General features: G+C 35.7%; 1 protein-coding gene across 1 annotated transcript; it reads left to right on the top strand.

The window, feature by feature from the left end:
• The first annotated feature begins 1,063 nt into the window (after nucleotides 1–1,063).
• On the top strand, nucleotides 1,064–19,822 carry Vps13D (vacuolar protein sorting 13D). Its single transcript, XM_014235470.3, has 19 exons — nucleotides 1,064–1,244; nucleotides 1,936–2,726; nucleotides 2,795–3,913; nucleotides 4,345–5,327; nucleotides 5,394–5,533; nucleotides 6,185–6,319; nucleotides 6,387–7,008; nucleotides 7,073–7,189; nucleotides 8,505–8,889; nucleotides 8,966–9,776; nucleotides 9,836–10,088; nucleotides 10,754–10,901; nucleotides 11,331–14,780; nucleotides 15,683–15,895; nucleotides 15,970–16,842; nucleotides 17,117–17,431; nucleotides 17,498–18,001; nucleotides 18,314–19,432; nucleotides 19,567–19,822. The coding sequence occupies exons 1-19, from the start codon at nucleotides 1,148–1,150 to the stop codon at nucleotides 19,621–19,623; spliced, it is 12,132 nt and encodes a 4,043-aa protein (XP_014090945.3). The 5' UTR covers nucleotides 1,064–1,147; the 3' UTR covers nucleotides 19,624–19,822.
• The last annotated feature ends 578 nt before the right edge of the window (nucleotides 19,823–20,400 follow it).

The raw sequence follows: 20,400 nt of genomic DNA, 5'->3' as shown, positions 1-20,400 counted from the left end.
TGTCAAAGTTGTTGACAATTGAGATGCCTAAGTCAATTATTAAAACAAAGTCATTATGTATGTATTATTTAATATTTTTTGTAAAGATACAAAGTAAAACAAGAAAAAACGGTAATTTCGGTTGCACCGAAACTATAATACCCTTCACAAATACAACAGATTCCACAAAATAACTTTATTTTTATCGGCAGTACGTGAGCTACATATATGCTATAATTGTCCGATCTGAAAAATGTATTTCAAGATTATAGCGTTGACTCAAGTAATATTCTTTGCAAAATTTCGTGGAGGTATCTTCTCAAATAAATTAGTTGTCTATACATCAGCATGTATTTGATCATTTAGCTTGTATGATAAGATATTTCAAAAACTGTGGAACAAGTTCGCGTATATACAGACAGACGGACTAAATCGACCCAGCTCATCGTGCTGATCATTTATATACAAATTTTATAGGGTCTACAATGATTCCTTCTGGAGCAAACTTAAAAAAAAAATACCCTGTTTAGGGTATAAAAATTGTTTTGAAAAGCACCCAACACAGAGAAAACAACAATTCAAAACAAAACAGAAATCATATGTTCCGGTTGGCATTTGGGAGAAATCAAAACACTTTGAGATGTGCAAAAAGCAGCACATTTTCTACATCGACTAAAAAATGAATATGCGTGTTCTAATGCTAGAGATGGAAGAAATACAACGATATTTGGACAGATGAGCGGGATTAATATATCGTTAATTTATATAATTAAATTTAAAAATTAACTCAACATAATACAACTTTTGTACAAAAATTGCTTTCAACCGAATTTAAAAAACATTTACAACTTTCGTAGGCACAACTATTTAATATATTACCATTAAATGGGAATAAGTAGGATAAGTTCTTATTTGAAAATATCACCAACAATAATACTCCCTGTGGTAGCATTCATATTAAACATAACAAATTGTTCTAATACAATCTGATTATTTTTCCAATATTTAATTTTCTGGACTCTTATTTATAGCTCGACTTTTGTACAATTTAATTTCTCATTCCTAATTCTTGGTCATAGCTGTCATTTCCATTATGAAATCGTGATTTCTGGTAAACAAAAGGTTTTGCTTACCTGAATTTCTAATAACAGTGCACTAAATACAAATTATGTTGAACGAATTAATATCGTGGGTTTTAAATACATATCTTGGAAAATATTTGGAAGACTTTAATCCACAGCAGTTGTCAGTGGCGCTGCTTTCAGGTGCGTTAACTAAAACTCGTGTACTCTACATTTTATGAAAATTGTGTTGCAGTTATGTTTCCTTGACTGAAAAAAAATGTGTGCATAAATGTTCAACGTTACCGCAACTGTTAATATTAAAATTGCTAAATAAATATATTTATTATAAATATATTCTTAAATTATGTGGCTTATCGTTGATTTACATGAATCAATGAAAAAGTTAAAAAAAAAATAAAAATAAAAATAGGAAGAAACCGTCGTCTGTAATGCAATTTTGCATACATTCAATTGCGCTTTTTAATTATTCACCTATGCCGGGCCTTGTTTTATGTCGCAATTAAAATAAATTCGTCATATAGCAAGTAAGCATGTAAGGTGTTGAATACGATGTTCAAAGATTTCCACAAATAAAAATGTTAAGCGAATTGAATCTACACATATACCTTTGAACTTTTGCACGCAAGCGTGAATATTTAAATATTCAGTAGAACTTTTGTGAAACAATGCCCATTTAGTTTAGTGTTAGTTTCCGTTTATATGTAGGTATTACCCATAATTTAGTATTTGTTTGTATGCAGCATATACCTTTATGTTTATTGTCATAGATAAGATAGCAATGAGTATAGTTATAAATATTTTTTTTTTCACAAAATTACCTCTGTAACGCATATCTAATAATAATTATTATTTAACTTTTTTTCCTGCTCAGGCGAAGTCGAATTAGAGAATGTTCCAATCAGAAAAGATGCACTGCGATCATTCGGCATACCCGTGCAAGCGCACTCGGGTAACATTGGCAAGATAAAACTGCAAATACCAGTGCGTCAGTTTCGTACTGCGCCATGGTGTATAATTATCGAGCGTATTTATGGAGTGTTCGGGCCAAAAGATATCGACGATTGGGATGATGACAAGGAGAAGAATGCCGAGTATGAATTTAAAGTTGCAGAACTAGATGCCAAAGAAGCCAAGTGGCGCGTTGAGAATGGCTATCAAATTGATAGCTACTACTCAAATTCCTATACAAGTTGGCTTAATTATGGCACCACACTGGCCACGAATATTCTAGAGAACCTGGAGCTGAAAATCAACGATGTGCACATACGTTACGAAGACGCCATAACTGTGAAGGGTATACATTTTGCTGCCGGCATTAAAATTAACTCATTAACTGTGCAAAGTTGCGACAGCAGTTGGCAAGCGCGTTCGAATGCACCTAACGATCAAAACATATCATATAAACTGATCGAACTAAAGGATTTATCTATATACTGGGATCGTCTGACGGAGGCCAATCAATGTTCACACTTACTATCCAAAGAATTACTAGAACGCATGAATGAGTTGTGCGATGCCAACAAACACAATTATATATTGCAGCCAATAAGTGCGCATGCACATTTCAAACGGGAGTGCTGCAAGCAGGCCATACGGTCCAAATCCAAACCGCGTTTAAATTGCGAATTTCAAGTGCAGGAAGTGAAAGTCGCTGTCAGTGACGTATGTATTAAATCATATTCATAAATATATTTCAATAAGCTTTAAATATAAAATAATATATGTTATAGCTGCAATACAAGCAAATAGTTGATTGCGTTTATGGCCTACGGCAAATTAATCGCACACGTACTTACAAATTGATGCGTCCATCTTGCGAAGTTTTCGAAAACGCTACGCTATGGTGGAAATATGCCGCCAAATGTCATGGTTTTATACATCACAGTAATGAAACTAAATGGACTAAACTAAGAGAAAACTTGCGTTATATGCGTATTTACAAGCGGCTGCTAATAAATCCAAATGACAATATTACCGCCGAAGAGCGGGATTTCAAAGCGCATATGGAAAAGTCAAGAGAATTACATGAATTACATAATCTACGTACTGTTTGCCGCACAAATGTTTTTACAAATGATGTAAATTTAAAAGCGAATTCCATAAATCACGGCAAAAGCATGTTGTTCCATTGGTTTCCCAACTGGTGGGGTTGGTATGGCAATACAGAGAGCAGCGTTGTGGCAGCACAAGATGAGGCATATAAAAATATTGAAGACGATATACTTAACGCATTGGAGGATACGATGGAGAATGATCCATTCTCCAAACGCGATATGATTTTCGGTTATTTTAGCTTTATATTAGTTGACGGACAATTAATTGTGAGTACTGAAGATGTTGCTACCGGACGGACGGCGGTTAATTTCGAAATGGACTTTCAAAATTTGATTTCGTTCATTGAAATGAAGCCGAAATTTAGCGCCTATGTAATTGGCATATCGTTGGGTTCAGTGTGTCTAAAGGATAAATTAACCAAAAATACGGAATTTCCATTTTTGGTCAAGCCACAATTCGATGAACTGCCTACCAAGCCAACAGCGCCCAGCACCGGTTACCAGTTGGTTGATTTCAAACGCTTCTTCACCAAAGAACAGCATGTGGACTCAGCGCCAGAGCCCTGGTTTCAATTGCGCTATGAAAAAGGTCCACCGGATATACAGTCGGATATGCGTTTGGTTATAAAATCGCGCAGTTTAGATATTGTTTATAATAAGCATGCTTTTGATTGTTTAAAGTCATTCTTTGTGAAGCCCGTCAACGAAGTGTATTTGCAGTATAAGTTTGCTAAAAGCAGTCAAAACCGTTTAAAGTTCCTACAAAACTGGCAGCAATATTTAGTAGGCAATAAGGTAAGCACACGTCTTTTTATACCCTGAACAGTGTATATTAAGTTTCCCATGAAGTTTGTAGCATCAAGAAAGAAAGGTTTGTAGCATCAAGAAGGTTGGAGACCCCAGAAAAAATATTTATATAAATGATCAGCGTGACCAGCTGAGTCGATTAAGACATGTCCGTCTGTATAAACGTGAACTAGTACCTCAATTTTTGAGATATCGATCAGAAATTTTGTATACGTCGTTTTGTCTCCAAGAAGCTGCTCATTAGTACCGTTATCGGACGACTATATCATATAGCTGCCATACAAACTGACTGACAAAAATCAAGTTCTTGTACAGAAACTTTTTATTTGTAAAGGGTATTATAGCTTCGGTGCAACCAAAGTCAACGTTTTTTTCTTGTAATATTTACAATAGTTTATAATTAATTTACATCGCTTTAGGATTTTCGTACAACCTGGTCGCTAGAGATCGACATTTCTGCACCGCGTATTATATTTGCTGATAATCATTTGGAGAAAAACACCGGTGTGGTTGTTGTCGATTTTGGACGCTTTCAAATGCTTAAAAATGAATGCCACAAAAAAGAGCCACTAGCCGCACGTGACAGTACCGCTGCCAGTGAGACTACCTCAAAGTTGGGCAAAGAGAGTGAAGATGAAGATTTTATGACGCCTTGTTCGACACCACCAGGCTCGGAAATTAGCCTGGTTGAGTCGCCTACGTTACAACAGAATTCCGTGGCGGTTGTCAATACCGATACCGGTTTGGAGAGTGCCTTTCATAAGAAAATCTACGATAAATACTTTATAAATCTAACTGATATGCAAGTAATTGTTTGCAAAAATCGCGACCGTAATCACGCTTGCACAAAGCACTCATCGAATTTTCATTTACTTGAAAAATTTAGCATCTCGATAGAGTTGGAACGACGCGTTATCTATACCACAGATCCCGACTACCCATCGTTAACCCTATACGGCACACTACCAAAGATTGTTGCACATGTTAATGAGCAGAAATTGAATGAATTTTTTAAGATACTCTATCCCATAATCACCGATAGATTTGAGGTTAATGAAATGAGACACGATAATGGAAACGCTAACACTGAAATGGAAGGTGGTTTGCGTGAGAGTGTTGATGGAAATGGCATTGGCAATGAGCATACGGCAGAAATACCGCAGAATTTTTTAAATACCAACCTGATGATTATACAGTTTGTCATTGGACAAATGGCGCTGGAAGTGCAGTCGTTGGAGCGCAGCATTGCCGAGCTGCAAGTGGTGGGAGTGCGTGCCGGTATTACAAAGTGCGCAGAAGACACACACATTAGCATGTCAGTGCATGGTTTGTTGTTAGTTGACGCTATACAGTCATTTGGTCCAGATTTCGAGCTGCTTGTGGCCAGTCATCGCCACGTGGGGTGAGTAATGACGTTAATTGAAGTTCAGATTTTCATTTATTAAATATTTATTCAAAACTTAAACAGCATGGATAGCATTTCGGGTAGTTTGAAACAAAGTAAACCCTGCTCGCCCATGTCACCCGCTTCACCAGACCCGATGCTGGGCGCCGAACGTTGCACCAGTCCACATACTTTAAACAGAGCAATCAGTGCGCTTCAGAGTGGTAAGTTTTAATTCATTAAAAAATAATTATATTAAATTATTTTATTATTGTAATCTCGAATTTTAATAAAAAAATAATTCTCAAATTTCTAATCCCAAATGCCGAATTGGAGAATATAATCCGAATTTAATTTAAAAAACGGGTTTAAACTAAAAAATTATTATTAATTAATCCTAAATACCGGAATGAAAAATAAAAAAAATTTAATCCCAACTTTGTAATTAAAAATGAAAAAAAAAATTTTTTTTTTAAATTAATTTGCGCTTATTCTACCATTTTTGTTATCTTTTGAAAAGACAAGTTAATTTTTAATAAAACATCAACATAGTTTAACCCTTTTATTTACATTGAATTACTTTTAATTATAGTTTTTCAGTTAGAAATATGTAAATATTTTTCTTTTGTCCCTTTCATTCTAGTTTTTAATATAAAAATAATGTTTTCATTTATTACACAAATTTTAAAATTAACACAAAATAATACCTACCATATATATCTTTAATTCTGATTTGGGTATTAAAAATTGAATTTCCAATTAAAAATTGAAAATTTAAATTTTTATAAGAAAATGTTTGATAAAAAAATTCGCAACCCTGTATAAAAATATATAAATAGTTATTGTTTTTTTAATATCAATTGAATTACTCACAGGTCGTAAATATTTCGACATGGATTATGATGAATCGCAGGCGCTTATAAATATAGATCTTAATTTGATTAATGCCAATGATGAAAACGATTCGTTACAAATTGCAAATATTGCATTCAATAACTTGGATATTATTGGTGAGTGCTGTCTAACTGTTTGCATGAACATTTAATAAAAATATAATTCTCTGCATTCTGACTGTAGCTAATCAAGAAACAATTGTTGAATTGTTGGGTTTCGCAAAACGCTTACACAGCACACACGAAACGATTTTCCACCGACATCGTAGCTCAGCTGCCGACACATATGCGCACAACAATAATAAAAGGCGCAGCAATACTTCAGCCAATTTACGCACAGAAATCGGTTTTGACTTTCATCGTTTAAATATATTAGTATTACGTAGCATAAATAAAGGTGATTTCTCTGTGGGTCGCAAGGTGGGCACACTAACAATGAGCGAAGCAAAAATACAAGCCACATTTGGTGAAGATATTAGCGTAATGGGCTCACTGGGTGGCGTGCAAATCATCGATATCACACCGGAAGGCGTTAATCATCAGCGTATATTCTCTGTTGGCAAGGATCCACTCACTAATGATACAGCGGAATTTTACAAGCATGATCTGCTCCATACGCTCACAAATGAATTGTACAATGATAATTATGCTGATAATCAATTGAATGCTTTGTCTTTTCAAATTTATTGCCAGAAGGATTCTATGCCTAATTTGAAAATACGCATGGCTTCTGTGTGGTATGTGCATTGTCCGCGTTTTATACAGGAAATTAATATGTGCATTTCGCAATTTAAACATTATCTCAAGTAAGTATTGTTTATAAATGTGTAATTTTAAAAACTTGCTGTATTTGTTGTTGTTGTTTTATAGAAATTTCGCCACATCTATACGCAATAAAGCCAGCGATATGGCGAAAGAACTTGTGCAGCACATACAAAAAACCAATGAAACAGAGACTGAAAAATTGCGTACAGCCGGTCAAATATCGTAAGTTTTGCCTTACAAATGTGGTTTACTTGAAGAAGCAGTTGGCACTTATAAAGCCGTCAAAAGTTGTTACTTAACTCTAATTTTTGAGGTTTTCGATTTCATAATTTTTTTGTTTTATTTTATTTATAATTTTTTTAATTTTTTCCACTATTTTTTTATTACTTTTTTTATATTTAATTATATTTTAACCTTGTATTAAAAACTTTTTTATTTGACAAATTATCTTTACGAAATTTATCATGGATTACTGTTCAAGGCTGAACTCTTTGAATATATTGCCCAAATCGGATTTCTAAATATATATGTAGCTGCCATATAAACTGACCAATCATAATACAGTTTTTGCATGCAAACATTTTTATTTGTGAAGTGTATGCTAGCCTCGATGCAAATAAAGTTAAAGTTTTTCTGGTTTTTTATTTTATAAAATTTATTTTTTTATAATTTATATAATTTTCTTTTTATTTGTTGTAGTTTTAAACTTTTATATGTATGTATATATTTTTTTGTTTTATTTATAATTTTTTTTATTATTTTTTTGTTTTATTTCTATTTTTTTTATTATTTTATTTAATAATATATTTTATTTTATTATTTTATTTAATAATATATTTTATTTTATTATTTTTCTTATATTTTATTTGAGCTTGATTTGTTTGTTCTTTATATTTATGTTTTTTAGAGTTTTTATTTATTTATTTTGTTGTTTTATTTTTTTTTTTGTTATTATTATTATTTTTTTGTTGTTATTATTTTTTGTATGATATTAATTTTACACATATCGCACACTAGATACAAAAAAGTCACAACTTAAAAATTTGTAAAATTTATTATTTTCAATTCGTAATACACGTCCTCAAGAAATTTCATTGTCATCACTATCTTACTTAACTGGAAAATCACCGTTAGGTCTACTTTTGTTGTATGCGCATATGTTTGTTATTTAATATTAATATTATATATTTTATTATATTATTTATCATATTTTACTTGTTTTTTATTTATTTATTTTTTATCTCTTTCTCTATTTTATTTTATTTTGATATATTATTATTTTTCTTATATTTTATTTTTAATTATTTTTAGTTTTTATTGCTTTAATTTTTTATATTTTCATTTTATTTTAGTATTTTTTTCTATTTGTACTTTTTATAATTGATGGTTTTCATATTTTGCATGTGTTTTTTAAGACTTTATTTATTTAAAAAATAATATAATATTAGAAATATACAAATTGCGAGAAACTCTTCAAGTTACCACAAATTTTACACATTCATACATCTAAATAATAACAAAAAACTATTAATTTCAGTATCGATATAGTATTAAATACTCCTGTTTTGGTTTTGCCGCGTTCCGGCGATAGTTTAGACGTGCTGGTTGCTAATTTAGGTAAAATAACAGCTTATAATACCCATGAAGAGAATGAAATCTCAATTTCGAAATCGACGGAAAACCTAAATATGTGGGCCAAAGATAATTACTTCATAGATATAAGAAATATAAACTTATTTTCATTGAATACATCGAAGCGTAAGGAGTTGGGCATTTCAGCGCTGCCGAAGGTCAACGAGTTGTATGCCTGCAATACCGATGCTGTGCCAATATTACACGATACAGCCATGTTATTCAAGCTAACAAAATATATAACCAAAAACAAAACGGAGCATCAATGGACGTTGCATAATAAATTAAACGTAAATATGAAAAATTAATATATAAATACTCGTACATGTATGTAGTACATAATAATATTCAATCATCCCGTTTTAGGTGGAGGGCAGCATCACTCAATGCTTGCAAGTCTCGTTATCGCGCAATCAGTACGAACAGGTACTCGATACCCTAAACACATACTCAAAGTGGAAAGGCAATGGCAATGTCGATGAAGTTATTGTGACATCCGTAGATCAACCAGACAGCGCGCCTAAGGACAAAGTCAGTGAACACTATGACATTGAGGAGACTTTCGAAACAAATTTAAGCTTCTCCGTGCCGATATTTCAAATACACTTAAAAAACAAACTGAATAACTCACTGATCGATGTGACATTTCGCGATTTTAGTTTTCAATTTAACCAACAAAAAGATGTTACTAATTTAGAAGTGTTGTTGCGTTCAATTGTCATGGAGGATCTCAAATGTACAATGGATTCGCGATTTCGTAATATGGTTGATTCGACATCAACCGAAAAGGAGATAATTTATAAGACTGAAAAATGCTTATCGTGTCCGAATCTCACGAATATACATTTACAACAAAATGAGTTATCACGTTCAATGCCATGCAAACTGAACTATCCAACCTTGTTAGCTGCGGCACATACGCCTGTGAAGAAAGCCGTGAACAGCGGTAATATGTCCCGACCATCCGATGATAAGTTGGTAATCTACAAATCGCAAACGCACATGATATTCGGCCTGGACGGCAAACCATTTAGCCAAACTAAAAGTTCAATCGATTTTAATTGTTTAAATTTGACTATATCTGTGTGCAGATGGTTCACGATTTTTGATTTCTTCGGCTTCGTGTCCACATACGAAAAGAAGAATTTGACACCAGCAAAGAGCGAACTTAACGATGGTGAGTAGTGTAACTACATGCATATAAAAGTTCTAAATTATTCACACTACCATATATAGAAGAACCAATTTCCTTGGGCGAACTGAAGGTTTCGGTGCGTTCGTTAAATCTCATATTGGTACGCAACGAAGTCGAGTTCTCCAAAGCCAATATATCACATGCACATTTTAAAATTTCAAGCAACAGAGATATCAAATCGGTGGAAGGACGCCTCAAATCTATTTCGCTTTATGATCTAACTCATTTTGGCGATCTGTATCGTGAAAAGTTTTCAACAGCTGGACCGGAAGCTTTAAGTTTTTCATACAAAAAGTAAGTTTTATCAAAAAAACTACATTTCAAATGAAATGTTAGTATAAAGAGTAAGTTGTTTTAAAAAAACTACATTTTAAATGAAATGTTAGCTTTAAAAAGCACCTTGATTAAATACATTTGTACTAACAAAAGCCTAGTCCTCTGACAGGCTATAGGTGATTGAGTTTATTAAGGGAAGATATACGTATACATTTATTGATGATTACCAAGAAAAGAATTAAGCAATAAACTAAGCTTAACAATAGTTTTTTATTGCTATTTTTAATTTTTGGAGTAGATAGTAACATCCTTTGCATAGCCTTTGCTTGTTTTTGGAAAGAAAGGAGTTGTTTTATTAGAGTTAGACCGAGGACAACAAAGATTATATGATAGATAGATTGATGGATGTTTTTTCTAAAACAGACAAGTGCGAACGGATTGGTGTTGCAAAACCTCATTCGTGCGATTCGAACTTCTTTGTTTGGCTCTTATCTGAGACATAGAGCTTTTCACAATTGTTATGCTGACTTATTATATTGTCTTCGGGTACCAAATATACCATCATTCAGTCGAGTAAGGATGTGGTGACTACTGTTAAAAATTGTTATTTTTTTAACATCTATTTTTTTTTATCATATATGAGGTATGCTAAGCAAATCGTTAATTAATTGTTTTTCTTCTAGACTTAATACGGTTGCTAAATCAAATCAACGTTCACTGGAAATGAATGCAAAGTTGCGCATACAAATGTCATCGGTACGATATATACATACAAAGAGATTTATTATGGAGATTCATTTATTTTTAAAAGACTTGTTGGAACTACAGTCGGTAAGCATTTGGAAATTTGTAAATGTAAATGTTCATATGGCCCGGAAAGTATATAGGATATAGATGTTAATTAGAAGAAGTTGAAGTTGAATGCTCAACTTAATGAGATCACCATTCGAGCCTCTTTTACAAGGATTAATCTTATTTTAAAACTTTCTGTTAAATGCCTCTAAGTCATATTTAAATTACATTCCTAAATACATTTTCTTTAACGAACAATTTAAAAAAAAAAAACAATTTTCAATGACGTCCACTCGAAATTAGATTATCTTTCATTAAAATTTTCTTAACCGAAAAAATCTATTAAGCTTAGGTCTCGTTTTCTTCTTTTTTTCATTTAGTTCTTTATTATGCCGTTGGCTGTCATATTTTACAATTTTATGAGAAAGTAAAAAAATTTGCTCATATTTATTTCCATTGTACTTGCAGCCGGTAATAAGACGCATAAAGATGTCCGAAAGTCAAGCGGACATCAATTCGACACCAATCAAAATTGGTCTGCGTTTGCACGCTGCTTCACCCATCGTTTTACTGCCACTTAGCTACAATAGCACACAGGTTATAGTGGCCGATCTGGGCGAGTTCACATTAAGGAACTCATTTCACTTCGCGAGCGATGAGAACGTTGTTAGCAAGCGGCAAGATGTGAAAGGCATGGACGAAATACTCGATGTTATGCATATCGATCTGGTCAATATGAATCTCTTTTCGGGCGAACGCATTTGGAAAACCAATAAAACGCTGAATTATAATCCAAGTGAATGTGTGAACATCGGCAATTTCACCATATTGAAGTTAGGCAATAATCTCTTCAAAGAAACGTGCCATCTCAAACTGCAAGTGGAGCGTAACATCGACACGGCGGTCAGTCACAATTGTTCGGACATAACGGTGAAAGGTGTGCTAACCAAATTGAATGGCATTGTAAACCTGCAACAATACAAATTATTGCGTGGCTTTCTCAGCTACAATTTGGGTGAAATGATTGACGATGTGTACGTTAATTATGCGAAGAATTTCCGCGAATCAATCGATAGATTAAACTCAACCAGCGAATCATATAATTCGTCTGATGCATTGGACGTACCCACCTGGAATACAATGTCCATTAATTTACAATTGGAAGATGTGTCCGTATCGTTGGTGGAACAACAGGGCTATGACAACGAAATCAAACCGTTAGCTTGTATAAATTTCATAAAATCGTTTTTGCAAATCGACTCCTTCAGCGATGGCTCGCAGGATATCGATTTAGTGTCCAGCGAAGTGCTTGTGCTCGACTCGCGACCCGAACACATATCGAAGAATGTATTCCGACACATTTTAAAACCGAAACGTGATAATCTCTCCAAGAATGTTGTACAAGCAGAGATACACAGTCGAAAACGTAGTAATTCATCGAAATACACAATATTATTAAATAATATGCGCATTATGGCCATACTGGACTGCTTGGAAAGCATAAAAAAGTTTCTCGAAGAGGAACCAACAATATCTACATCGGTGACACCCTCATGGCGTAGCAATAAAATGTTGAAACAAACTTCAACGACGCACGAAGCCGAAATGAAAACTGATTCGGAAATAATTTTAAACATCACCGACTCCGAATTGATTTTCGTCGAGAATGTCGAATTGACCGACACGAATGCAATTATCTTGAAAAACACCACCGTACTACAATACCGACCCAACAATCATATTTGTCCCGTTTCGATTGATGTTAATCACTTGGAGGTCTTCTCCTGTATACTTGGCGCCGAAGAGCAGAGCGCGCTATCCATTATCGATCCCTTTTCGTTGAATATGGAATTGAAAAACAATTGCTTCCACATCATCATACACAAACAACTCTCCATTCGCCTCTCATATAACGATGTGAAATTATTTTCTAAAATGTTGCAGTCCATACCAAATCAAGCGAAGACCTCACAAAAGCTCAATCGGGCCAATTGTGGTAATTACGACGCGATTGCGCCGTTAGTCAAAATGGGTTTTAAAACTAAAGATTGCTGGGAAGCTATGGAGGTCAACAATAATAATTTAAATGATGCAGCCAATTGGTTGCTACAGCAAAAACATGTGAAAACCGATCAGGTGTATCTGGAAGTGCACGATCTGCTCGTCAGCGCAAATTGCATATCGATTTGTGTTATTGACGATTGCATGGATGCGGATGTGCCACTACTGGAGATTGCGCTATCACAGTTGACCTTGGCTCAACGGTTGGACAATGCTAAATCACCGGTGGAAGCTGGTTACAGCACGCCATTGTATCAAGAGGGGCGGCTGGAGGCAATCTTCGCCAGCGATTACTATAATCGGCGCTTGAGTGGCTGGGAGCCGGTCGTGGAGCAGTGGGATTGCTCCGCACATTGGCAATACTCGAAGGCGAACGTTATGATACCGCGCATGTTGGTGATGCAAGTGAGCAGCAAACAGCTGCTCAAGCTGAATATCACATCGACCCTCGTAGAGCTCTGCGATATTGTGCGCAACAATTGGATTAAAGACTATTATGGGCAGGGTAACAATTCAGATTCGCTTGCGGGCTTTCGGCGCCGCTCGCCATTTGTGCCGTTTGCATTGAAGAATCTCACCGGTGAGCCGTTGTTCTTCAAGACTCTGTACTCCTCGCCGGGCGGCATAACACGCACCGAGGTCAACCAGCCGGACATCATGTGCGATTGGTTGGCGGTGCAACCGAATGAAATTCTACCATTTGACTTTGGTCCACAAACCAAGCTTAGGCACATGAATTCGCACAAATTGAATACACATCAGATTTTGGTGCAAATTCAAGGTTGGACTCTGATAGGTCCAATTTCGATCGATAAAGTGGGTATATTTTTCCGTTATTCTACTTTAGATATGCAATATAAGAAACGCACACGCATCGTATTCGACATTTCGATGTTCGGCTCAGCGCAGAAAATGATAACTATACGTTCGGCTTTGACGGTGGTGAATCGTTTGAACGAAAGAGTTTTGCTTAAAATGGAGGGTAAACATGAAGACAGTGTCGCACTATCGGTGCTTGAAACCAGCGACCAATTAAGCGTGCCGCTACGTTTGGTAGATTCACTCATTTATTTCCGTCCATACTCACCGACCAAATCACCAGATCAATTGGTGGAAAACGCATCCGAAGGTAGAACTGTATTCGTAAGGAAAAACTCCATTTTGCGCAGTAATCGTTGCGATGAATTCGAATTTAGCACCTGTGGTATTTCGTGGACCTCGTGCACCAAAGATTCTGTGGACGAACTCTTCACATGTTACGGCAAAAGCAATGCTGTATTCTATACGCTCGTCGAAATACGCAAAGTAAAGTATCCGAATAGAGATTTCAACACACCGGGTCATATGATTACCCTCCTGCCACCGCTGAAATTGAAAAATATGCTTTCCTGTGATTTGCTTTTCAAAATATCTGGTCACATTCAGGGTAGAATCAATTCGTCGGAGGTTGTAAATATACATACGATCAATGCCTGCGACTCCTTCGTGTTGAGCATCACTTTGGATAATTACAAGTTGTCTGGTCAGCTGAAAATACCCATGGGTCACACTGGTATTGTAGAGCCGAAATTGAAATTGATTGACATACTGAATCGTGAACTTTATCTGCGCGTCTCAATACAATCGTTTCAAGGCAAAGGCATGGAGATATATATCAGTGCGCCCATTTGGATTATAAATCGCACCGGTTTGCCGCTTGTGTATAGACAAGAAGGCACAAATCGTTTGGGTTCTGGTCAATTCGATGAACACGAGCAGGCGCGTATTGTTTCCCCGTTACTCTTTTCCTTCTCTGACCAGGAAGGTTCACCCTCGCTGGAGATACGGCTGGGCAACAGTTATGGCAATAATAATCCGGTGAGCTTGCTTAATTATAATTATCACAAGTAAGGAAGGGAACTTGTATGAATCGGGGGCTTGAAAATATTTAGGTATGTGACGGCTAGGGTAGTTCATGGACCGATTTCACCCATAAATAAATTTAATTAATTTTCTTTAATGTAATATACTTGTATACCAACAACCGGAATAAATAAATTCAATATGTTAGTTATAGGGGCTAAGAAAGGTTTCAGAAAAAGGAGCTCACTCGATTTCATTAAGATGTCAAGCAAATTAATCGATATTTTTAATATAAACCCAGCCACATGCACGAAGATCTTTACATTCGGTATCTGGGGGCATGGAAAGGTTTGATCTGATTTTGATCATTTTACACACCACATAAGGAGGGAGTTGCCACACGTTACAGACACTATTTGTGTTGATTTTATTCCGATATACTCATTGTGGATTGATTTATATACTGTAATCGGTGTGATATGGGAAGTAGGCGTGGTTAGTTCGATCTCGTCTATTTTGAAACTGTAATTTAAGAGTGTCAAGTGAACGTCTATGGAGGTTATATACATATAACATTTGAGATTGTTTTTGTTGTAACACCCAAATAGCTTTTGAGGAAAGCTAAAAAACAAAACCGTATTTAAACTCTAACCCGTTCTATTTTCGACTATCGTGGGAACGTAAAAACCAATAAAGAACGGTTTCTTCAGGAATCTTTTTCCGAGAAACTTATCCATATTTGCAAGGTATATGTTAATATTAACGTAAATAGATAAAGTAAAATTCTTAGAACTTTACGAGAATTGGGACGGCTTAGGGAGACTATTTTTACTACTAGACGAAAACATAAGCCTTAATTTTGAAAATCACTAAACTTTTTTTTGACTAACTTGTTTTTATTTTTATTTCTTTCACAGTGGTGCAAAAGCTTTAATATACACAAAGAAACTTTCCAGCGTCAACTGCGCGCTGAGAGGTACAAAGGCTGCTATGCCATCGGCATAAATATACGTAGGGGTCGTGGCTTATATTCATGGACGACCTTCGTAATACTATCACCTCGCTATCAGCTTTATAATAAATCTACCAGAAAACTGGAGTTTTCGCAAAAATGCGATATCAAAAAGCCGGTAAGTAAAAACTGTAAACAAAATACTCTTATATGTTACAATGATATTTTAATGATTTATTTAATTCACCTTAGGACTCCGCCAACGCTGAACACATAATATCAGCACTGCCGGGTTGCAATTTCCCCTTCCACTGGCCGAACTACGAACAAGAGCCGCTGCTATGTGTGCGCATAAGCGATGTGAGTTTCTGTCATTGGTCACATGGCATACCCATCAACGAAGTACATTCCATATATATTAACGTGCGCAACGATTTGGGTGAAATGTTCTTTTTGCGCTTGGAGGTGATTTCCAAAGGCGCCACATACTTTTTCTTATTCAGCGATGCACACACCCTGCCGCCACCCATACGCATCGATAATTATTCAGAAATCATGATACATTTCTATCAATATGCCTGTAAGCCACATTGGCGCTCAACCGTACGACCGCAGTCGTCGCTTGCCTACGCTTTGGATGATCCCTTAGGTGCACACATGCTGCAGATTGAGGTGCCCGGCGGCAATACAATTGAATTTCCACTCAACAAAATGGAAAACTCGACCAGCATAACGTATGCGAATTTCATTTATATCGCTTTTAAGGAAACATTCGCCTACACAGAAAGCGAAATGTCACAATTGGGTATTGAGGGCCAACAGCTTGTTTTGGCTGTGCGGGATAAAAAGGTGATTGTGGCCCATAAGTGCACCGGTGATCGTTCACAGCTTTGGCTGATGAATTCCTTCGGTCAGTTGGAGCATGAAGGCTCTTCGCCACCAACTGAATTCGGCCGGTATAGTGAATCGTCTGGTTATCGTATGGTGTTGGATGTGGAAACGGCGCTCAATCCGAATGATTATACAAATTTGGTCATAAGACCGCCGAATAAGCAACGAGTAACCACGCAGCGGTGGCGCTTTGAGAATGGACGGCTAATGTGTCATACGAATATGTGTGTACAGGTGAGTGAGAGTCATGAGCGCTTGTTCTCCTTCAATTTTCCTATTTCTTTATTATAATTTTTTATATATATATTTTTTTTTGTTATATATCGAATGTGATTTAATTTTTCATAAAGGAATTTAGTTTATCAGCTTTATAAGTTGTTGTTAGTATTATTGTAAGGTCAGCAAAATTCCCAAAATATTGAACATCTTTTTAAAATGAAGAAATGTTGTTCTTATTATTTCTTTTTTGAACCATTCTAAATAAAACCATGTTTTATATTACTTAAAGGTCCGAAACGGCGTTTTTGGCTTACGTCCCGGCTCGGAAGTTGTGCTAGGACGCATACAAACGAGTTCACGTGTCGCCAGCAGTGAAATTATTCCATTTGAGCAAAGTATTGAAATTCAGAAATTACGTCCGGGTTCTGGACACTTAGAGATTTTAAGTAAGATGGATGGACCGATTCGAACAGTACAAATACATGATGTTAAAGTGAAGCCAGAGGATATCACGCTCACACCCGACCCGAATTGGAATCATGCATCGATTAGCAGTCGCATGACGGTGGATGAACACAAAGGCAATATGTTCGATGAAATTTCAGTGAGTACTGGATTAAATCAAAGGATCGTTTTCGAATAACTGTAATGTATTTAATTTTTTCCGCAGCTCAAAGTCGATTTACATAAGGGTTTGGGTATTTCGATCGTAACATGTCAACCTGTCGAGGAACTAGCCTTCATCACCTTGGAAAACATTTCGATAGATGTGCATTCAACACGTTTTATCAAATCGTTGGAGTTTAAAGTGGCCGATCTGCAAATCGACAATCAGCTATTGGATACCTCTTGTCCTGTCTTATTACATACCGTACGCACAAGCGATGATGAGGATTTACCAAGTAGCGCTTTAATTTTGAAAGCGAAACTCTTGCCGAGTCCCAATAAGAATGCTATAATATTCGAGTATCTTACCTTCGATATAAATCCTTGTGTATTGATACTTGAAGAACGACTGATTTTAAAGACGGCTTACTTTTGTGGTGTGGGTAAATCGGATAAGTACAAAACGAATAAGGAATACGATCATGGCCTGCAAAATATCGAAGAACTGTCGCTATCAACAAATCCACGGAGATTCTACTTTGAATCGCTTAATCTGGGATCAAGTCAGGTAATTCTATAAACTATTTTATAATTTAAAATAATCAAAGTTCGTCGACTTGATTAGTTAGCATTAATTCCTTTTCACTGAGATAACGAAATTTTCAGGCTTTAAAAAATAAATCACCGAAAGTGAAGGTCTTGTCATTAGAGAAAAGGTCTTAATGTCAGTTTTGAAAAATAATAAAAAATTAAATTAAGTTAAATAAACGTAAAAATACCAAGAAGTAAAGTTTGTTAAAAACAACGGTTTTATTTATTTTTTTTTTTTAGAATCATATAAAATATAAATTTACCACATTTTAATTTTTCTATTTTACAGGTGCGTGTCTCCGTATTTACGGCGCCCAAATTAACGCCAGAACTATTCGAAACGAAAAAGTCGCTTGGCTTGACTTTGGTCAAATTCGAGGATGCACTTATAGAATTCGACAAGTTCACCGATAAGCATCATTTTGAGCCATTGGAGGTATATATAAAAGCAATCAAGAGCCACTTTGTCAGCCAAATAAAGCGGCATGCGGCTTCGATATTAGGCAGTGTCGACTTTCTTGGCAATCCACTTGGTTTTGCCAATGATCTTTCCGAAGGTGTGTCTGGCCTAATATTTGAGGGTTCTGTAAAGAGTTTGGTAAAGAATGTGACACATGGCATTTCCAATTCAACAGCTAAACTAACGGAAACATTATCGGATAGCTTGGGTCGCGTTGTGCTCGATGAGCACGACAATGAAACACGTCACCGCATACTGGAAATACAGTCGAATACCTCTGGTAATCATTTGGCGGCAGGTCTAAAAGGACTTGGCTTCGGTTTGCTTGGTGGCGTAACAAGTATTGTGCGACACACCTACACAGGTGTACAATCAGACGGTTTCCCTGGCTTATTGAGTGGGCTCGGTAGAGGGCTGGTTGGCACCGTTACGAAACCCATAATTGGTGTGCTTGATTTGGCATCGGAAACGGCGAGCGCTGTACGTGAGACGAGCAAAACTTCGGGACGCATGCTGCCCGATCGCAAACGTTTGCCACGTTGTGTCACTGGTGCGTCGGGTGGTTTGCTACCCGCCTACTCGTATCGACAGGCGAAGGGCCAGCAATATTTGTATATAATAAATCGTAGAAACTTCACAGAGAAGCTTATGTCTTATGAACCGAATTTGTGCAATGATAAAGACGCTAAACTGCGTCTACTAGTCACCACCGAATTCATACGTATATTTTCACGTTGCGATGAAGATCCAACAATTATGTTTGAGTGTCACTTAAGCGAAGTGCTCTCCTGTCATCCGCTGACCACGAATGTGGTGAATTCCGGTGCGCCGGGTGGTAGTAAGCATGCACCTAGCTTTTATATAGAGATTTCCACCAATCTACCGAAAATCACGCGACCGCGTGTCAAATGTCAAACAGAGGAAGTGGCGGAACGTGCAGCACGTTGTGTAAGTATTATTGAAAATGTCTACAATGCAATGAATAAAACCCATTTAAGAATTTTAATTGTATTTTAAGTCCTTTGATTAAGGGTTCAGCTCCTCATTTTTTGAATTTTCGTTGGTTTTCTTTCATTTTTCAGATCAACTACGCTAAAAGTGTATTTGATGAGCGGGAACAATCTGTGGCCAGTGAATAACAACGGTTCACCACTGCTAGTGCTTATATTTAGTGCATAAAGGGTGTTGTAGTTTTAAGTGTTGATACTGATTTAGTATTTTATGTATATATGTACGTATCTTGTAATTTGTATTAATGAAAAAGTATTTAAGTATAGTAAATAATGTATGATGGGCATTATAAAATAAATTCGACTGCAAAATATATTGTAATTTAAAGCTTAAGACTTTTTATTGCAAGTTATTTATGTATATCCGGGTTGTGAATGTTTTAATTCAAACATTTTTTATTACAAATTAGATTTTTAATCTTTAATTCTAAGTTTGAGAATTTGAAAATTCAATTTTTAAACAAAGATTGAAAGTTTTATTATTATTTATTGAAAATTTAATTTAAAATCTCAAACATCTTAAATTAAAAATTGAGAAAATATTTTTTAATTTAAAAATTTGAATAACAAATAAAAAAATTAATTTTCAAATTAAAAGCTAGAATAAAAAGGGAAAAAATTATATATTTACATACGTATTTCTAACACTATAATTATAAACAGTAAGCTCTAGGCAGGTATAGTTAGTCCTGTATACCTGTAGTAATGACAACTCCACCATTCAGGAAACGAGCTGTTTCGACGGGGTTGGACCATAGAGAAATAGATGTTAGATGAGTAGTGTTCGTTGGGCATGCAAAGAGGGGTTAGTGTCATGCAGAGACTCATTGCATGCAGGACATATATTGGGTATATCGGGGTCGATTCTGGATAAGTAGGAGTTTAACCTGCTACAGTATCCAGAAC

Source organism: Bactrocera oleae, chromosome 6 (assembly GCF_042242935.1).
Source record: "Bactrocera oleae isolate idBacOlea1 chromosome 6, idBacOlea1, whole genome shotgun sequence".
In the NCBI taxonomy this organism is placed as follows: domain Eukaryota; kingdom Metazoa; phylum Arthropoda; class Insecta; order Diptera; family Tephritidae; genus Bactrocera; species Bactrocera oleae.
The sequence above is the reverse complement of the archived record's forward strand: the minus strand, read 5'-3'. Positions and strand labels throughout refer to the sequence as shown.

What these genes read in the sequence shown, in the direction of transcription:
- Vps13D (XM_014235470.3), top strand. Translation starts at nt 1,148, where the DNA reads ATGTTGAACGAATTAATATCGTGGGTTTTAAATACATATCTTGGAAAA. An exon ending in CAATAACTTGGATATTATTG is followed by an intron (nt 6,320 to 6,386) that starts GTGAGTGCTGTC and finishes TTCTGACTGTAG; the next exon opens with CTAATCAAGAAACAATTGTT. An exon ending in ATACGAATATGTGTGTACAG is followed by an intron (nt 16,843 to 17,116) that starts GTGAGTGAGAGT and finishes TATTACTTAAAG; the next exon opens with GTCCGAAACGGCGTTTTTGG.